Here is a 21,353-nt window from a genome sequence, read left to right as displayed (position 1 = left end):
CCCTCCTATGTGGGGGGCCATGGCTCGCGAGCACCACGGTGATTGCTAAATGTTCCGCGGATCCTTCAAGTGATCTGGAAGTGTGTCCGGAGTGCTCAAGTGCTCTGAAACTGTGCCGCGCGTCACTTAAGTGATCCGTAATTATGCCGCGGATCACTTAAATAATCTGCGAATGTACCGCCCATTTTTAGTCAAATGGCTTGTACGTTACATCGACTTGATAGCTGTCTACATGGGGAGAACGACACGAGTGATTTGATACTTGCGAACACCGGGCAAGGAGGCCACTGTTATCTAAAAATAGTCATAGCGAAGCTCTGTTGTCTCTCTCTCTCTCTCTCTTTTCATAACTACACAACCCCTTGTAATATGAATGAAGTATATAAATGAAATTTACACACACGTACGTTTGAATAATTTTTCTAAGTGGAAGTATGCGTCTAGGATCAAGAGTTCGCCAGTAATTTTCAGCCTGGTTTGAACCCCACCTTCGTGGTCGGTGGAAATTGGTTTTATGTGGTTCCAAACTTCAAGTTGAGAATGTGAGCCGATCTCGCCATTGAAAAGTCTCGCCACCGAGAGCAACAGCCCTATACAACGGTACCAATATTCAATCACAGCACTTCACTGATTTGTGAAACATAGATTCAACTTGAACTCAATCACAACACTACATACACACTCAGACTATTAGGTACACACACTTTTGACGCAGACTCTGCCACGAGCTATGCTGGAAGAGATCTTGGCAAAAGGATAAGTCCGGTGACAGAGTCCTGGTGTTCATTCATTCACTAATTTGCGGCCGACGGACTTCAGGAACCAACCTGTACACAACGTAAGCGTACTCGGACAACACAGGTGGTATCTGACGAGCCTGGGTTAAGTCAGCACCTCCTAGCGACAGAATACAGACACAGTACGAATGAGGATTACAGTGATGGTAACCTCGTTAAGAAAAATTTCCCTTTTGACTAAATTTTTCCCACACATTCCGAAAATTTGGCTGCCTTCTATCGGTGGAAGTATGTAATCAAATATTTTACACAAGAGAAGCATATATTTTGTTTTGCATTTATATATTTTTTTTCAATAAAAATTCTTTTGTTTGCTGAACTCTCAAATTTTCCCACAAACGCCAAGAAATTTCCCATGTGGACCAATTTTGGCCAATTTTTCCCACGAGTTACCATCACTGGTGGATTACATGTTTTTACATTGCTGACGTTTTTACATTGAGAGAGAGATCTCAACTTTTTTCTCTATAAGTATATTCTAAAATCAATTCAATATACATAGAAATGTCTCACACTTATAGATGAGAGTGGGTGGCACTGAATGAGATAGGAAGCCCACATCAAGGGAACGAGATCCAAAACGACTAAGCGAGAAACGGTTCACAATTCACAACGGTATTTTTATTCGCATTGATTTCCAAGAAGCGCCATCTAGTGAGGTAAAAACAATCAAACTAATTGCGCATGAACTTTTATGAGTAATTTACAATTTTCTATTTGAAATTGTTCACCTGTTTTTAATAAATAATTGCTCATTGATAATATCAAAAGTTTTGAATAAATTTTCGATATTTTTAATATTATAGTATATTATAATATTCACTGCGATATTTGAATGAGAAAAACGGAGGAAAGTTGTGAAAAACCACATTAAATGCGGGAAAACCGTTTCACTCGCATTTAATGATGCTTTTCCCTATTTTTCTCCGTTTTTAAAATTCTAATATATTGCACAGCTAATATTGCACTTAGAAATTTATAATTTTTTTGTTGCCATCAGGAGAGACAGTGCAACAACTACGTAATCGGGTTCTTTAGCACACAGTGTCCGTATAAAGAGTAAATTTTTTTATTCTAAAAACTGCACAACCCCTTGCAACATGAATGACATATCTGAGTGCTACACGTTATTTGGATACTTTTTCTAATTAGAAGTATGCATCTAGGATAAACGGCTCACCTGTAAAATGCCATACGTCCTGTTACCTGTGCATGCCATCAATTAATTTTTCGACGCGCCTTGTGCGTACTTTTAAATAATTTGAAAACTCGACAAAATTTTTGGTTTTCTTGGCTATGCATTTCTACATATTCTCTCTGAAAATAATTATTATCTAAATAAAATCACGAATTGGATTTTAAAGGAAATGACATATTAATTAACTTTCTACTAGTAACAACTTTATTGCCAAAGGAGAGAAAAACAGAAAACAAAAACAACATAATGAGTGCCAATAATATACAAATAATGATGGGATACCCAAAACCATATCACGCCTAGTATATTACTTTAACAATATACGTAGTGCCGATAACAGATTTAACACAATTGTCAGCTACACTTCGTCAATAGGAACTATGATGCGTATTCGATATGATACTCTCTTCTCGTTGAACCAACTAAAAGTATTGTCAAGGCGAACGAAATCTGTAAAGATGAAATTTGTTATAAATTAAGCCCAGTCTATCATCATATAGTACCATTTGAGGGATTTAATAATTTCAAAAAGACGCACAGGGGTCAAAATCGCGAAATTAGCTGGAAAAAAATCGAAAGTAAAGTTTTCGTATCGGGAAGAAAAGAATCATGTTAGCGTGTAGAAAAATATATGGTGTGTCTTGAGGTGTTTATTTCGTGATATAAATTCGTTTGCATGGGGAAGTATCGGAGGGTCAAAGTAGGGTGATAACTTACTCAAATGGGATTTTCGCTGAAATGTGATGAAAAACAACTTTTTTAGCTTATTACTCCGTTGTGTTTGAGTGAAACCACAAAATTCCTTTTGTCATTCGTTTTTAGGTTGTTTTTTTTTCGATTCTTTGCTTTTCTCAGAATAAATTATAAATTTTTTTAGAAAATGGTACTTGAAGTTTTGCTTATTTTTCAGTAGTTTTAAGCACGAAAAAAGCTCATCTTTGTTCATCCGTGAAACTTCTTTCCGACTGTTTTACATATTGTGGACGAATGTGTTATATGATTCATTGCCACCCCTAGCCACCCCTTTTCTTGAAATTAATTTTTGAAATAACCTTATGTATGACTCACATAGTGCTAATTGTGTGTTGGGCTTGCGTTTTAGAAAGTTCAAAGAGTTGTTGATCAAATAAATTTATGAAAAGTCTACACATACAAAATTTAAACATTCCCTCGAGCTTAGAAGTATTAAATTTCGTTTGAATATAGAAACGTTCAATAGAAATCACCTTTTAGAAAATTTAAAATCATGCAACAAGATCTTATCGTGTTTCTTCGAAAGGACTTCGACGTGGTTACAAGGAAATGTCGATAAACTATGGAAAATATTCCATGAATATGAAGGCAGAACGTGGAAACTTTTCCAAGACATTTACTTAAAGACAAGAACTCTAAAGTAGAAAGTCTTTTGGTGAAGCACAGCATTAGATGATTTGGCATATTAGCTTGTATTGTATATTGCTATCCAATACAAGCTAAAGCCAGATCATCTGGTCAACGCACGATGATGAATTTCATTATGCATCACTTAGAAAATTTTTAAAAGCGGACTCATTGCCGACGGATTTTTCTTTTTTTTCTTCGTAAGTGTTCTAATTTGTAGGAAAAATTACATAAGCTCAAATTAAATTAATTTAAAAGAATTAGAAAAACATATTTTACTCAAGTGTTAGTAGAACTGTGTGTGCATATATATTTGGTATTTTTAAACAACCAGTGGAATTTTTTCTTAATTTTTGTTTGAAATTACATTCTAACGCTAAATATCTGATCAGTTATCAAAATCAAAATGCAAAATAGGCTTTGCAATTTTACATATTTCCTTTTTGGAGTGTTGTGCTAAGAAAACAATTTTTTTTAGAATGAAAAGCTTGATATTTGCATGAAAACATTGAATTAAGTGCTCCGAAAAGAAATATTTTCACTGTGGTGTTTTGTTCAAAATACTTTGGTATCATTATTTATTTCAATATTTTTAGCTTTGAATAGGAGGGAAATATTATTTTGAATACAATATCAATCGAAGAAATAACAAATATCAAAAAAACTGAAAAAAATTAATTAAAAAAAGCAATTTTGGCTTTAAAATGAAAAAAAAAAAGGTGGTAATCGTGTTAAAATGATTTTGAAATTACCGATTGTTATTATTATTTGTTTATAATTCTCAGTATGTGTGGATCTACATTTCTGACGTGGATCAAAAAGAATTAAAAAAAATATGCATTAGTTTTTGAGGAAATATATATTTTCCTGCTAAATTCCCTATATGGACCACTGTGCGACGATGTTGTTACGAAATATATACCCGATACTTACATGTTCCTATATTCTCACATTTATAAGAACCTCTTTCAGGAATCCTGTAAGTTTCTGCTCTTGCACAATGAATTATTTTTTCTATTCGGTTACTACAAAACGTATTCGTTTCATAATATAATCCAATTGCTAAGTCATTTTCTTCTGTTTGGACTTCCCATTCAATTATAGACCCGATTTTGTTCACTTTCACAGACATGTCGACGTAATCCTTTTTCGGCACAATGATGGATATTGAATCTGCTACGTCACAAAGTCGCTTTTGCCGACTCATATAATAGCTTTCTGGAATAGTACCACCTTGATTGACCTGAAAAGAGACAGGAGCATGATTTAGTGATATCCCGTCTATTTTTTACATTCTATTTAGCAAGGGCCACACTCGTGTCAAGCCTGGCCCAATAGTCATTCGCAAATGTTTGCTTTCAATATTTGACTGCTGGCGTTCTTCGACCAATGTGTGTGTGGCTAGATGGATTGGAAGATCGGAAAGGAAGACTGCTTCTTTCACTTAGGTTGGAGGCTGGAAGGTACTATTTGACCAGCCTTCCAATACCTTTCAGCCTCAAAAACGCTACCCTTGACAGGAGCGTGACCCTGGCTTTAGGACGTTCCCAAGGTTCAGAGCGAGTTTCTTGTAGACACAGTATGGTTCAAGTGGGAAAAATTTCAAGGAGTGATAGAACACATCTAAACAAACAATTTTTTAATAGAATGCATGATCGTATTGCAAGCGTTGAATCGCTAGACTGCTGCTGGTTTTGCCACTTACCGTACTTTCTATCATGGATTGCAAAAAGGATGGCTAATTTTACGAACCAGGACGATTTGGACATACATTTTATGTAGGGTGCTATTGACGGTGTCTTCTAGAAGCTCAAAGACTGCAATATCAGATTAAAAAACTTTTGAGCGATTCAACCAGCGTCTATGCGAAACGTTGCTTTGTCAGCGGCATGCAGGATACAGGGCATGTCAGGGGTCTGAGAATGTCACAAAAATCCCGTTTAGCACAGACACCGGTTCAATAACTCTTTTTTGATCTGGCATGCATCTTGTCGGAAAACACTCCTGCTGCAGTCGTTGAGTTTCCAGAGCATTCCCGTCTACAGTACCATACATGAAATGCATGTCCGCCTGGTCCTGGTTCGTAAAACCAGACATCCTTCTGCAATCCACGATGGAAATGACGATAAGTGGCACAACCAGACCTTTATGCGTTCAAGCTGTTGGTTACAAGTTGTGAAAGCCCGAAAAGGTCTATCAACAAGTGATATAAATTATCAGGTGATACTATGCATTGTAATATGGAAATTGGTTGTTTAGATGAGTTCTATCACTCCATAAAGTGAGTTCTGAATCACCCTGTATAAAAAATGATAGTTGCCCCACTCAGCAACTTTCGGCTGCTGAAGGATGCGTCAGGTTACAAACATAGTGCACGCCGATTTCTGATTTTGCAAGTCGACAACGTTACGGATTGGTTAAAAACCTGAAATTAAAGTTTTTAATCAATCCGTAACGCCACCGACTTGCAGAATCAGAAACCAGCGTGCACTTTGTTCATATCCTTAAATCCCAGTCAAACGAGGTTGGACTGAGATCTCTTCCGCTTCCGATGTGTTAAGGCGTTTTCAAAATCCCAATTCAGTATAACTTAGTTGGTTTAGGGAACATAGCTATCTGGAAGATTTAGATAGTACCTAATTCAGTAAATAAAGAATTTTAAAGAGAGCGAAATGAAAATCAAAGTCTGGTTGGTCAGTATGGCCGGTGTGATAAAACATTCCACTCTATCTCATGGAATTTGTGTTAGGTGACCAAAGAAAAATTTATTGTTTTGCTATTATTTATTATTAGCTCGCGGCACATTCTCAGATCACTTGAGTGACCTTGGGACGCTGTTCCAGATCACTTAAAGTGGCGCATGACATATTCTCACTTCAATTAAGTGGTCTGCAGCACATTTTCAGATCACTCAAATGACCTGAAGTACATTCATAGATCACTTAAGTCACCCACGGCACAGTTCTGATAATAATAACGTGATCCTCACGAATTCCCTAGAAATCTCTAAGATCTGTCCAGGGAATTTGTTAGTGTTAGAAGACATTCATGCCCGAACCGGGATTCCAACGCAGACCTGCACAGTGTCAGAGGCTAGCTCCATAAACACTGGACTGCCAGCGGCACTTCAGCAGCCACGCCACACTTTCAGATCATTTCAGTGACCAGCGGCACATTTACAGATCACTTAAGTGGCCCGTGGCATGTTTTCAAACCAAAATGAAGTGGCCCACACTCTCCGAAAGGATGAGCACCCTTAACCTAGGTAAAAGTAATAACTTCCCAGAATCTCATTGCGTCACTTCCAGACCATCTCGCTGCAGCCCACTTTGTACAAAACTGTTTTTCCTAGATATAACTTGGTGGTCACATAAATGTGATTCGACAGTATATATTTTTTTCAAAGGAGAATCGAGAATATTTTAGACATTACTATAGAAGGGCATTTGGGATCTCCAGTAATGGGATCCACACGAGTTCCTCCCCAACGCACGGGTAATACAGAGGCATCGACATCTTCAAGAATAGCGTTTTTCCACCCGTCTGCAAAAGAAAAAAAAAATACACGTGTTTGTATATTTTACCATATCTTTACTTTTTCGATTGATTTATAAAAAAAATGAGAAAGTATCGAAGGAGGTTAGAATTTCCCTGGAGGTGGCGTGGCCAGCGCCTCCGTAGAGAAAACATGGGGAATCAAGGTTGCCTCACGAAGTCAGTCATCGCTCTTTTTAAAGGGACGCCAAAAAGTCCAAAAAAAACCGTTAATTGGAAGGGGTAGTTTTCTAACCTCTTTGGGGAAAATATCTTTTCAGTAAAGTTTAGCTTACCTCTTCCATATACCTTTATTTTGCTGATTGTTACTTCACCGAGAATTTGTTTGGCAATTGAAAACAAGACAAAAAACAGTTTCGGCACTGTGGAATAAGAAAAAAATTGCACAGCAAGGAATATCAGCACAGATTCTTCAAAACACATAAAAAAATATCTTATTAAAAATTCCTTTTCTAAGAGAGACAGACTTGATTAGGAAAACCTCCAATAAAAACATGAATATTACTAATAAGGGACCGTTCAAGTATTACGTAAGCAAATTTTTAGACATTTTTGACCCCCCCCCCTTGTCAGCAAAAGTCAGCAAAACGCTGACCCCCTCCCCCCGCTTGTCAGCAAAATTTCGTCATCAGCTCTGCCCCTCTGAATCCAACTCATATTTTCATAGAGGGTGGTTGATGACGTAAGCATTATCCAACCCCCCCCCAATCGATGATGACGTAATACTTGAACGGCCCCTAACGAAAGGGTTCTAAAGTGACGTCTTCAGAAAGTTTTGAAAAAAAAATACCACTGATTCTTGCTCATTTAAATATGCACAGAGATATAAAGAAATCCGGCGGAGTTATTATTGGGTCACTCAAAAGTTTTGTTTTCATTTTTATATTTTGAAAGCCAATATTAGCCAAGAATGAATTTAAAAATCCCACAATATCTTAGAGGGACGTCATTCAAACAACTTATCTGGTACAGCACAGAAAAAGAAAGAGGAAAAAAGATAGAACAAAAGAAAAAGGAGAGCTAGAATATGTAATGAGAGAATGAAAAAAAGTTTTTTTTACAGATAATTGCCAAGACGCTAAAGAGGAAGAGCACTCTTTCTCATTAAGCCCAGGAAGGGCGAGAGGTGATGAGTAGCCAACTGTCGTCATTTCTAATAATTTTTTCTATCTTTAATAATTGCAATCCACCGCTAATTTTGTTTGCTTTTGTGTTTCTGGGTGAGATGAATGTAATTCTCAATTTTTCATAATTTTTTGAGGACGACACCTTGGGCGTCTTGTAAGGTATTCTATATGAATCACCTTTCTCCTTGTAAGGTATTCTATATGAATCACCTTTCTCCTTGTAAGGTATTCTATATGAATCACCTTTCTCCTTGTAAGGTATTCTATATGAATATGTGCAAGCACAGTTCACAATACGTAAATTTAGTAGTTCTAGTATTGACCATATACTGTGCTGGCGACTTGAAAAAAGTTGAAGTACGGTACCTTTGTTGTTAATTTTCACGCCAAAAATTAAAGAACCATAGCCTCAGTAGTATTTTTAAATGTAAATTAGTAATACCGACTAAAAGTTTCCTCTAAAATGTCTTAAAAAAATTGAAATTTAACTAAAATACTGCTCAACCGAATATACATACCATTTATAATGTAACACTTCCTAAGAACTTCTGGGTAATTCGCTTCAAATACCCTGAGTGTGGTCAAAAGTGCTTCAAGAGCTGCAAAATAAAAACAGAAATAAGTTGCCCTTTTCAGAGAATTTCCGTCAACAATAGTAAATCGATGCTAAATGCACATACAGGGTGATCCGTAAAGAAGTATACAGTTTTTCAGATGCTGTAATACAATAACGGTTGAAGACACGGATCACAACTGCGATTCATTTGGTACTGTAAAGTTTGCGTTCCGCTACTGAGGTAAGCGACATAGACAGTAGCGTGTGTGTCACATGTCTAGTATGTCCATGAAGAAAGTGTACCACGCTTCTTTTTTGACGAGAAAACTGTGACGGGAGGCTCTTCCCTTGATATGTTAACCGTTTAAGCGGCAATTAGAAATGACTAAACCCCCGTTCAAAATGCCATATCTCTTTTAATGAAGTAGGCTTCCTTCCGATTTTCAGGATGTGCGAACTAAGGAACATCAGGAAAAGTTTTTCATTGAGAAATAAACTTTACAAAAACATCTGGGCTTGTCATTGCTGAAATAAGAAACTTTTATATAGGCGAGATATTTCGTCATTGTCGCTTAAAGGGTTAAGGCTTTGGCTGATGCCACAGATGCAGGACGAAAGGTGAAACTTTATTCTCCAATTGGACGTTACTTCATTCCAGTTACGAATTCCTTTTTGCTAGAATCAAAAACGCAAAACACCTCTATTTCAGACGCAGTCTATTTCTGATTGACTACTGAACCACACATGCACCTCGTCTATATTGCTCTGCGGAACTTCTAACGAATTGGTACATGTTGGAATATGTGTGCATGTGTTGTGAACCTGACGAAGTTTCTTTCTGTGTAATGCTTGTTGTGTGTAGTGCTTTCATCTGCCATCAATTTTTCTAACTATGAGTGAAGTGTAATGATTGAATAATTGTATTTTTCTAGGCCTGTTGCTCTCTGTGATCGTCAGCGAAAATCCCATTTGAGTAAATTATCACCCTACTTTGACCCTCCGATACTTCCCCATGCAAACGAATTTATATCACGAAATAAACAACACCTCAAGACACACCATATACTTTTCTACACGCTAACATGATTCTTTTCTTCCCGAACCTGACGATAACCCCTGAATACAGGGGGTTCGGTAAGTGTTAATGCAGCCTTTAACTCATCAACCGTCCATCGTGAAGGTATAGTTTAATTCAAAAAATGCTTAAAAGGCGTTCAAAAATTATCCCGTACCAGTCTTGAGTGTGAAAATACAGTGTGTCACAAAATAAAAAAAGATTTCCGTCTTTTTTGAGTCCAACAAAAGAGATCCTATGTTTTTAACTGCAATATTCGGTAAGATATTTTCAAAAAGTTGGGAAAAATAGCATAAATGAAGGAAAGGAGCGTTATCCGGTAGTTTATGCTATTCTTTCATAATTTTCCTCCAATCTCTCTCTCTCCCCGACGCGCTCCTAATTAACCTGACCCGTATACAGGACATTACTGTATTTTTCTGTATTTTTATACGGGGTGATCATAAAAAAACTATCCCGACATATGGGCCCCTAACTATCCATACATACCATACATACATAACATACCATTCACAGAAACTGAATGAAATTTTGGCATAAGGTATTTTGAGGTATGCGCTCAAGAATGATATGGAAAACAACAGTGTCACTCTAACAGTTACGGTTACAGTGAGAAAATTTCGAAAATATCAAATGACAACACCAAGTTTTTTGTATTGGAATGCGATCTCCATACTGAAAAACACTAAATAGCGTTGGAATGGCACCTGTAGCACGAAAATCCCCGGAGCTAGGCAAGGAAAAAGGACTTTGCCGTGCACCAGAGCATTAATGTTCGTTTCATTCGTCACACCGTTTCTTCGGCTGAGATCCCAGCCTGATTAGTCCTCCACAAGGTCATGTGGAAAACACAATAAAATGCTTTATTTTATGATGCTTCTCTGTCCTTATTGGTTGTCCTCACTTTTAGCCTATCTACCGCCGGTGATTTTCATGCTACAGTTGCCGTTCGAACGCTATTTAGGGTTTTTCAGTATGGAGATCACATACCAATACAAAAAACTTGGTGTTGCCATTTGATATTTTCGAAATTTTCTCACTGTAACCGTAACTGTTAGAGTGACACTGTTGTTTTCCATATCATTCTCGAGCGCATACATCAAAATACCTTATGCCAAAATTTCATTCAGTTTCTGTGAATGGTATGATAGTTAGGGGCCCATATGTCGGGATAGTTTTTATATATATATATATATATATATATATAATTTTGCTCTTTCCAACTTTTTCCATTAAAATCGTCCCGTTTTCTCCGATTTTTTTTGGACGAAATTTAATTTAATAATTGATTTTTAATAGGAATGAACGTATCCCTATTGAAGATTAATAGAGATTAACGAGTGTTGCATAATTTACAAATTGTGTGAAAATGAATATAACTATAAATATTCATCTCACTTATTTGCTATTTTAATTTTTTTCCCCTGTGAAATACATTTTAAATCACTATAATATATGTAATTTCTCGTACTGCATTTCTCGCCAAGGGTTATTATTCGCCATATTTTACAATTTCACTGACAGTTGGTAATATTTTTGGCGAGAATTTGTGACATATCGTATTTATGATCCCCAATTTGCCGTTTTTTTTTAAAAAATCAAATATGGTCACACGAAATATTAATGAAATAACAGCTTCTTGCACGGCATTTGATAGCATCTGATTAAATTTTTCGTCAAAAAAAAAGTCTCGAAAAAACGGCAAACTCTGCTTTAACGACAAAAATTAGCGAAATCTTCGAAGTCATTATAACCGAGTTTGACTGTAATTTTGTTTTTCAAAACTATTGAGCGCTACTGTTAGTGTCAATCTGACCACTGGATCCCACTGCAAAATGTTTTTTACAGCCATCCTATTTTATACAGTACAGTGTTTCACTATCACTTTCATATCAATTAGATATTTTGAAATCTAGAAATATGTATAATCAAAGACGTTTTTACAATGGAAACTTGCCTGGTTTATGTAAAATGTCTCTCACAGCCAGATCGTCTGCATCAAATAGGAATACAAGTCTGTCAATTCTTTTATTGAGCTGTAAAGATAATATCGATATTACTCATTATTTAATAATAATACGAATATCATGGATATAAATATTTTTTTTATATTTTTGTATCATTATGCAGGTCTGTACACAAAAGTAAGACGTAATCTTTGGATCTTGCTTGTTACGCCATCTATTAAACATCGATGGTACTAGATACCGTGAAATATTATCTACGCCCTTCAATGTTTGTGTTTTTTCTTTCACTTACACTATAGCTAATGCTACCTACTTTTTCAGACTGTTCTTTCATATACTTCACGGCAAGTTCAAAGCGGTAAATTTGGAAATTGACAAAATCCGATACTCTGCAAGACTGTAAAAAACCTTTAAGGACAAAATAAACGAGTAAACGACATGAAAAAGAGTGAAAATCTATATAAAATGTATTAATTTTATTACACAAAGGAACCCTCTGGTAAATTTAACCAGCGCTGTTAAAATATTCATCTTTTATCGCTTCATTTAGATTAGAAAACACTGCTCAACATTGATTTTCTTCCCAAATATTTCTCAGTGATTTTAGAGTGATTTAAGAAAGCTGATTTTGAATCTGGCATTAGTTTTGTAACATCGGCTTTAGTTTTTTGCGATGAAGTGACAGTCAAATTTAAATGGTAATACATAAGCAGCATCAGAGGCGCCGACATGAAGAAACCATTGGGTGGGCTGAAAGGTGCTCAAGCGCATACGTAGGGTGGGGAAGGTGCATTATACATTATTCATTTAGAAATTATTGGGAGGGCTCAGCCCCCCTTCAAAATTTATTGGGGGGGGGGCTCAAATTTCCTCAGCCCCTAGGTTCCAGCGCCTATGAGCAACATACAAATCACATTCGAAGTGTGCGGAATGTAAATCAGTAATAAACTTAATAAAAATAAAGACCACTGATGTCTGCTCATGATATAGATATAATAAATATAATAATGTATTGAATATATATATATAGTCTGGCTACACGGGGGAGGGGGGTGGCCCAGTCTGGTCCAATGTTCGTTGTTGAATAATGGCGTCCACAACACTCTCCAAGGAAATAATACGCCAACTGTTGTGACGGTTGGCGTTCTTCGACCAATATGTGGACAGACGGATTGGAAGATCGGGAAGGATGCGGCACCTTTAACTTGGATTGGAAGCTGGAAGGTACTCGATCAACCTTCCAGCCTACAACATTTGATGATCATTGTCAATAGTGGAGCGGCTACATAACTTGCCTTTGACCGACATTGGAAGGAGTTGGGTCAGCATTGACACGAGTGTGGTCCTGGCTTGAGCAGTGTAATGACACGGGAACTTCCTGGCATAAGCCGATATTAAAGTAGGAAATGTTTTGGAACGAAACTACTGTTATATATCAGATATAGCATGTGCTAGTTTTACGTACCATTAACATCCAAATTCATAGCATTCAAAAACCATATTGGATATCCTTCCTTATCAGGACCTATGAGTCCACCTACATGATATTTTTCGAAGACCTGAATCAATAAAAATAATTAAACTCGATCAATTAAATGTTGTTTTGAATATGCTTCATGTTGAAAATCTCAATACATATGTTGAAATTTCTGAAAATCGACGAGATACATTACCTCTGGCACCTTATAATGATCTAGAAAGTTTCGTATTCGCACTTGTCTCCGCCATTTCATACTCTAGAAAGACAGGTATTCTGAAATTAAAATCTGTAATTGTTCTTTTTAGTAATTTGTAAATAGCGATAGAAAATTTTTTACATCTTTCATTTTTTCGCCGATTTTTGAATTCAAATGTCTCAGTTAATATTGCATAAGACATGGATTTTTTTGTTGGAGTCAGAAGGGACAGGACAACAACTCTCTGACTGGAAGTAAAATGACAGGGGGCCGTATAAAAGTAAATTTTGTATTTCGGACACATATGGCCCCTAGTAAAATAATGAGCACAGTATTTGACTACTGTAATTGAAAGTATATTTCTATAACAACGGTCCAAGTTTTTTGAGCTGAAACGGAATTTTCACCCTGACCGCACATACAGGGAAAGGGTGGTAGATGTGGTTGGTAACGAGGTTAAAACTCTTTTCTCTTTACTAGCGTTAGTTATATGCAAATTAGTTTTTTAAAGGAAGATTATATGTGAGGATAGAGGATATGGTTTAACGAGTAAAAAAAATTATTCATTGAGGAAGACCAGTGGATGTAGTTGATAACTAAGGAAATCTACTTTTTCCCCCTTTTATTTTCTAGATGAAGGATATTAAGGATCAAAGAGATTTATCGCTGGTACTTCAACTATACATCCAAATATGTTACCCAAAACCTGTGAGTAAAGGGGATGAAATTCTCCGATTATGAAAAGCCTTACAGATCTGCAGATTCGATTGGCTTATGAAGACAAAATCGGCATCTAGCTGTATGAAAGCACACAGATTGTATCATGCTAATACTAAAGTTATCTTATTGTATGTCGAGAGCATAGCAGTTTACAGTACACGTACTTTTCTGAACATTCCAGCTGCCTTATCGATGTTGAAATTTCGAGCTGGAAAAAAACGGAAAATAAAATTATGAAGCAAACTACACATGGCATAGAAAATGATAGAAATTAATAGGCGAGAGAGGAAAAAATACTAATATTGTGATCATCTCTATCTCTAGAATCTACGTCTTTGAGGAGGTAATAACGTTGAGTGCGTTAATAGCCGACGAATTAATAGCCTACTTTTAAAGTGAATCTTAACACAATTTATTTGCATTATTAAACATTTAAAATATAATATAGAGCTGGTTCACGTGACCGTCTGGTCTCGCGACAGTTAAGAGAGGACGGATGGTAACCCTACGTTCAATCAATTTCAGTTACTGCGTTCTAGGGAAGCGCTGCCATCTATTGAGCAATTGTTGAAAAAAAACGTTGAATTTTTTTCTTTATTTTTATGTATCACAGATTATATTAAGTGTATATGAAAATAAATTTTTAAAATTGTGCCATTCATTTGTGCAAACCCTGTACATTATCATGTAAAATTAGATAGGAGTACATCATCACTTACCCATAAGGAACCTCAACAAGAAGTGGTTGTCGATATCCGGTTCCATAGCATCCGCTACCGTGTATCGAAACTATAAAGATATGAATTCCAACGCTAAACCAATCTGCCTTACCATAAATAAAAAGTTCTAAAAATTTCTAAAAGATGCACAGGGTCATTCAAGTCAGCAGCTATGGGGGGGGGGGGGAAGGTTTCGGGTTTGCGACTTTTGATGACAAGGGGGGGGGGAAGGAAGAGGGTATGGATGATGCTTACGTCGTCAACCACCCTTTATAAAAATATGAAATATTCTTAATGACATCTTACTCGATGTGCCAAAAACGAGAAAATCCTTTCCCTACTTTGTGAGCACCTGAATTAAGATTTTCCTTATTAATAAGTCCTCTATAGAGCCTTTTTAGTGATCTCTAAATGTTTCGCATATCCTTAAAGTGACCTGGAAATGTGTCCGGGCCGCTCAAGTGTTTTGGAACCGTGCTGTACGTCACTCAAGTGATCCGTTATTATGCCGCGGATCACTTAAGTAATTGGCAATGTGCTTGAGTGATGCAGAACTGCACTGCGGGCCGCATAACTGCTCTGAAACTATACCACATGTCACATCAGGAATCTGTAGAAGTGCCATGGACCGCCTAAGTTTTCTGGAACTGTACCGCTATTCACTGAAGTAATCGGTAAATGTGCCACGGGTCTACTTGAGTGATTTGAAAATGTGCCACGGACCGCCTAAGTGTTCTGGAATTGTGCCACGAGTCACTTAAGTGATCTGTAAATGTGCCGCTTAGTTCATTTTTACAAAATTAGGTGTGCGGGCCACATCAGATAGGCCAAGGGCCACATTTGGCCTGCGGGTCATGGGTTTAGCACATATGGCTTAAAGGGTGGGGTCACAATGAATTTCTTTAAAAGAAATTTTGAGTTCTTAGCCTTCAAATAGCATTGAGATTTATAGAAATTGATTATAATAACATATAAATGTATTTTCTTCAGAAATTTTGATTTTTGAAAAAATATTTTTTGCATCGAAAAAGAAAATTTTGAATGTATGGGGGAGCATAGGGAGGGTCATGTCTCCCCCTTGCGTACGTCTCTGATCCCAATATGCTTTAGGAGGCAGGGGGCAGAGCTAACGAAATTTTGCTGACGAGGAGTGGGGGGGGGGGGGTTAAAAATGGCTAAACATCTGCTGACGCAATATTTGAACACCCCCATAGTGGAACAACCTAAAATAGAGTCTAGCCATTTGTACGGTTCTACGAGAGCTATTTACATTTAGAAAAAAAGCTAATAATATGCTTACAGATTTGAGTATCTCTTGCTGTTTTAAAGTCAAGGCATCCATTTTTTTCGAGGCCTTTTCTCTTTCAGTGAGAAGCTGTAAAAATACATCAAAATTCCGAAAGAATCTAAACAAATATTACAGGCGATTCACAATGAATGGAATTCAGTTCACACAGATCCAATATAGTCATTATTTGCTCATCATTATGTAAATTTTTTTTTTTATTAGTTCGAAATATGATTAAACAGATGATTGATTTGAGTAACGGATATGCAGAAAACAGTACGCCGATTTAACAGCTGCCAGCAAATTTGCTTCATTGCGTGATTTTGACCTAGTGGTGCCAAAATCAACAGACCTCAACATGGCTAATTTTGCTTAATCTTAGCGAATGAATCTACTGGTGAGATTTTCTGCTCCATGAAGAAGGTTTTCGAGAAGTAAGTAAGTAAATATTTTATTGATACGCACCGTGGTGCCAATCAAGGATGGCGATGTATCAAGTGCATACAAACAGAAAAGAACACAAAACAGAAATAAATCACGGACAAAAAAAGATTAATAATAATTAGTACGAAATAGATGAATCTACGAGGTGGAGAGAGACAAAGCTACGGGAGAGCAAATTCAGTCTGTACTCATGGATCGAATGATCAATAAAGGTGCGCATAATAAATTGAAGACCGACGGCACAAGGGACCGTTGTGGCCGATTTCAAATATCAGGACGCCCAAGATTGTTGAGGGATGATTTCAAGCTATTAGCCCAATTGTCGGGGTCTGACAAACGGGAGAGTGGAGAGTAACAGCTTTTAGGAAGCCTGCCATTATGGATTTTCGCAAGCCTTATCCAAAATTTAATGTACTGCTTGAAAATGAATACAGAGAGATGGCGCCGGCCGAGTTCAAGCCTCAAGAGCCTGGCATAGCCTGGGTATAATTTACTGGTACCGAGAATCTTTCTTAGAAAAAATGTTTGAACTTTTCCAAGGGCATCGGCTTGGGAAAAGGCCCAAACGGGACCAGCGTAACATAGAATACTTCGAACAAGACCATCGAAGAGTTTGAAGGTGACCCGAAAGGAAGGGTTTTTAGTTCTACGGAGTAGATTTAACAGTTCTGTCAAAGCCGCATATGATTTTTTCACCATTAAATTTGCGGCAAATGAAAATTTACCAGATGGGGTAAAGGGAAGACCTAAATACGCGTAGTTACGAACTATTTCAAGTTCTACTTCATCCCCCCCCCCAAAAAAAAAAGATGTATTTTTCGGGAGGCGACCCGAACGCCGGAAGACCATAACTTTTGTTTTATTGATATTCACCAGAAGCCTATTCTTCTTGACCAATTCCGCACTGACCAAAAAGTAATTCGAAGAGAAGGAAGCCAGGAAAGCTTCGCGAATCTCATGGGCCTTTAGATTAGACCAGCGAAATTTTATTGACTGGCCAGAGAAGGGTCTGGGAGGGGTGGATTCATAGAAGTGGCCTATTATTGGGAAATGGCTAGCATATGAACATTGAAGTACTTCAAAATTCCTAATGTGGGCGGATGCAAAGAAGAGGGGCGAGATAATGTAATCTATTACACTAGAGCCAATTGAAGAAACATGTGAAATTACCATTAACGTCACTCGGAAACGAAGAAGGTTTTCAATAAATTGAAGACAAAGCCCTTTGTCGTCTAAATCAAGAAGGCAATGTTATTGGCACATCATCACTACGTTTTAAGTGCATGAATAGTTTTGGAGTTAACACCTAAATCTGAATGGTGAATTTTACTTTGATCCATGTCCATGAAGAGTCGAATAGAGGAAAATTATCATTAGTTTAATTTTATATGAAATTCATGCAACGAACATTCCGATTTACTGCCTCTCAGCAGTCTGAGAAGGCTTAAAAAACAAACTTGGTCAATTAGAACTTGGTATTATATCCTCCTCTCTCTCGCAGCTAAGCACTCCAAACTCAAGTCTTGGCTTAGATCCAGACTAGTGCATGGATATATTTGAACATAGATTTGGAATCAGACTCTGAAATTTAGATTCAGATTGAATTATTCCAAATGCATAAAAATGTACAGAGGAAAAAACTTGGAAATAAGTTTTAACCGGATCATACAGGGTGGATACTATCGATCGTCCAATAATTACACACGTAATTTCTTGTGAAAAATAATATGGAAAAGTGTTTTCCATTTTAGAGTCGGACGAATATTAAGGGAGTTATAGCGTTTGAAATTTTGTGACATCATTTTGTGTGTAATTTTTCTATAACGGTCAGTTACGCGCGCCAAACATCCAAAAAATTTTTCCCCTCTATATAGCACGTTGCCACTAATTGAAAATGTGTGTGAACTACTACGCTATACGGCACTTTCCAACCAGTGGAGTAGGGTGTTGAAGAAGTTGCCATCTATATATCGGTGGTCGCCCCAGGATCGGTAGGAGAAGAACTTATTTTTTGATGTTCTTCCGCTGGATTTGAACCCGTGGACCCAGACGGCAACCTTCATGGTGGAAGATGAGTATCTTACCACTGCACCACTCAGACGCTAACTGCAAATGAACTGAAATATTCAACCCCGTTAAAAGCAAAGTTCAGTTATTTTCTTTCACGATTGACGCTGTTTCCTCTTCGTGTAGAGTGATGTTAGCCTTGTTATTACGTTTTACCTTCACCCCACTATATCGGAAAGTTTATCACTAGATTTGTAAAGGGTTAGGCCGGGATTACACTATAAAAGTTTGATGAAAGTTCTTTCATGAAACTTAAAAAATGTAGCCAATAAGACTATCGGTTGCATTTGCAAGAATGTAACCGGTACGATTATTGGTTGCATTTTACAAGTTCTATATAAACTTTTATCAAACTTTTATAGTGTAATCCCGGCCTTAGCCAAACGAGACTTATTGGAAAAATTATTTGCCCAAAATCAAAAAAAAAAAAAAACTTTTGCCAAAATGTGGTAATTTTTTTTCCTTCAATTAAGTTAAATTTTTTGAGCGAAAAGACGGAAAAAGAACTTGTTTGTACAGCTTTAGCTTTCTTGATTGCGCTCAGGGTTGTAGCATTAGCATCAGCTTAAAAACACGAAGTTGTACGTTTGGTATACGTTCGGTGAATTTGACAGGATTCGAAAGTAACGTCATCAATTTTTAATGCGTTATAACTCCATGATTATTGGTCAAATCAAAAAATTGAAAACACTTTTCCATATTAGTTTTTCACAAGGAATTACGTGTGTAATTATTGGGCGGTCGATAGTGCCCACCCTGTACAATTCCCGTGTCTTCAAATGAAAAATTTCAAAAATTTTTTGAAATCGTTTTTGTGTTCATTTGAAAGTGTAGTTATTCTTAGAATCCACAACTGTTTCATTTTTATCCCTAAAACAAAGTTACTGCCCAATGAAGTAAAACAAATTGACTGTTTTTAGTCTGAAAACGAAATCTTTAAATGCGTTTTCTGAAGATTTGTGTTTTTTTTAATCGTTTTTTCACTTCACTAAAAACTAGATGCGTCAAGCATTTTTTAAAATATCTCTATGAAACTTTCAAATTGTATTTTAAACAGCTCTAGCTGTTGAGTGAACTAAAAACTAAGCGATATCTGAAATATTTTGATTTACATGATTTTGAATTGAGAATATCAAATATTTTTGTACGGAAGACGTGTGTGTGTTTTTTCACGTAAAACAATCATATCTCAAAAAGTTTTCATTAGTATTCTAAAACTTTTAGTTCATTGCACAGAACATCTGTGTGAAGAGCATGTTAATACCAGCAGAAGTTTTTATTGTACGATGCCTAGCAGAAGTACAGAAAATATGTTAATTTTGCATATAAAATTGGCAATACATTTTTTTTGCTAAAATATTCATGAAATAACATTTATTTTCTTAAAAATATACCATATTAAAACCAAACCCACATTCGTTCTATACAAAATGACTTTTTTTTAAAAAAGTGCCCCGAAGGCAGGCAGTTGCTTCCAGTACTTTTGCTGGACATTGTACAATAAAAACTACTACTTGTATCAACATATTCTTCACACAGATGATTGCTATGACATTGTTCTGTGCAATGAACTAAAAGTTTTAGAATACCATGAGATTTTTTTGAGATATGATTGTTTATGTGAAAAGTTGCACATTTTTCGTAAAAGAAATACTTGATATTCTCAGTTCAAAATCATATAAATCAAAAAGTTTCAAACATATTACTGAATTTTCAGTTTGTTCAACAGCCAGAGCTGTTTAAAATACAGTGGGATAATTTTTACAGAGATATTTTGAAAAATGCTTGAGAAAAGTTTTTCGTGAAGTGAAAAAGCACAAAAACACACACACACACACACACAAATCGTCAAAAAAGACATTCAAAGATTTCTTTTTCAGACTAAGAGCAGCATTGAATTCGTTTTAATTGGCAATAATTTTGCTTATAGTTATTATAAGGATGAAAATCAAACAGTTCTGAAAATTCTAGAATAAATACACTTTCAAATGACAAACAAAACAAAGACTTTCATAAAAACAACTTCAAAATTTTTTGTAAAATTCGTCATTTGAAAACAGGCGGTCACCTTAAGCTTAAAACCGAATAAAACAATTCTTTGTGGAAAATTTGAGGTTTTTATTATATACTTTATATTTCTATTGACCAGTTATTTGTTTTCTAGAATACCCATAAACACATTAATACAATAAAATAAGTTGAGTAAAAGATTTCTTACTTTGCATAAACTCTTGCGATGCCACTTCTTTCGTCAGGTCCAAGTATTAAGCAACTTGTGGTAAGTACACTCTCACGTTTAGTCCTGACATTAAATGTAAAGACTAGTCGATACCAATATACTATATATTTGCCAGCCCATTTCAAATATATAAGGACGGAATGTTTCCTCTTGTTTTTTTTACATGTTCGTACTAAATCGAAAAACACGCAAGTATTCAATTTCCTCCAAAATAAAAACAGAAAACATATTTTTCCCTGTTCAATCTGATATTATATCTTCGAATAATAAAGGGTTTCAGTATTGTGTATCTCCAAATAAGTGATGTACAGGTAGTCACAACGTTGTTTCATTGGTGCATTTGACGGCCGAAAGAAATTTACTAAAATTTTAGCTATGTGTCGAAGTCGAAGGAAATAAAACAGTTAAAGAAAAAGTGACTACAGTGATTGAGGCAAAATGCAAAAATTATCTTCGATAGGTCTAGATATTATTAAGCGATAATCAAAATGAATGACATTGAACCGATGGTTGTGGCTTAGAAGACGTCACGTGTTGAAGGAGAA

The 21,353-nt window shown here is 36.3% G+C and overlaps 1 protein-coding gene across 2 annotated transcripts; it reads right to left on the bottom strand.

Moving 5' to 3' along the window:
* Positions 1 to 2,176: 2,176 nt before the first annotated feature.
* LOC149072213 (SEC14-like protein 2) lies at positions 2,177 to 21,353 on the bottom strand. 2 transcript variants are annotated; one of them, XM_089246595.1, is made up of 13 exons: positions 20,788 to 21,353; positions 16,071 to 16,145; positions 14,771 to 14,840; positions 14,216 to 14,259; positions 13,329 to 13,391; positions 13,121 to 13,214; positions 11,969 to 12,063; positions 11,646 to 11,724; positions 8,576 to 8,656; positions 7,206 to 7,292; positions 6,809 to 6,918; positions 4,309 to 4,618; positions 2,177 to 2,445 (listed from the first exon to the last, which is right to left on the bottom strand). In XM_089246595.1, exons 2-13 carry the CDS (start codon positions 16,110 to 16,112, stop codon positions 2,354 to 2,356), a joined length of 1,167 nt encoding a protein of 388 aa, XP_089102721.1. In that variant the 5' UTR covers positions 16,113 to 16,145; positions 20,788 to 21,353; the 3' UTR covers positions 2,177 to 2,353. The 2 variants fall into 2 exon arrangements, with proteins under 2 accessions (XP_089102721.1, XP_089102722.1); XM_089246596.1 differs by having other exon boundaries at positions 16,071 to 16,176; positions 20,788 to 21,076.

This window comes from Pholcus phalangioides, unplaced genomic scaffold (genome assembly GCF_987345545.1).
Source record: "Pholcus phalangioides strain wild (caught in Gottingen) unplaced genomic scaffold, Ppha-v1.0 ptg000017l_1, whole genome shotgun sequence".
Lineage (NCBI taxonomy): Eukaryota > Metazoa > Arthropoda > Arachnida > Araneae > Pholcidae > Pholcus > Pholcus phalangioides.
This window is presented reverse-complemented; position numbering and strand designations above follow the sequence as displayed.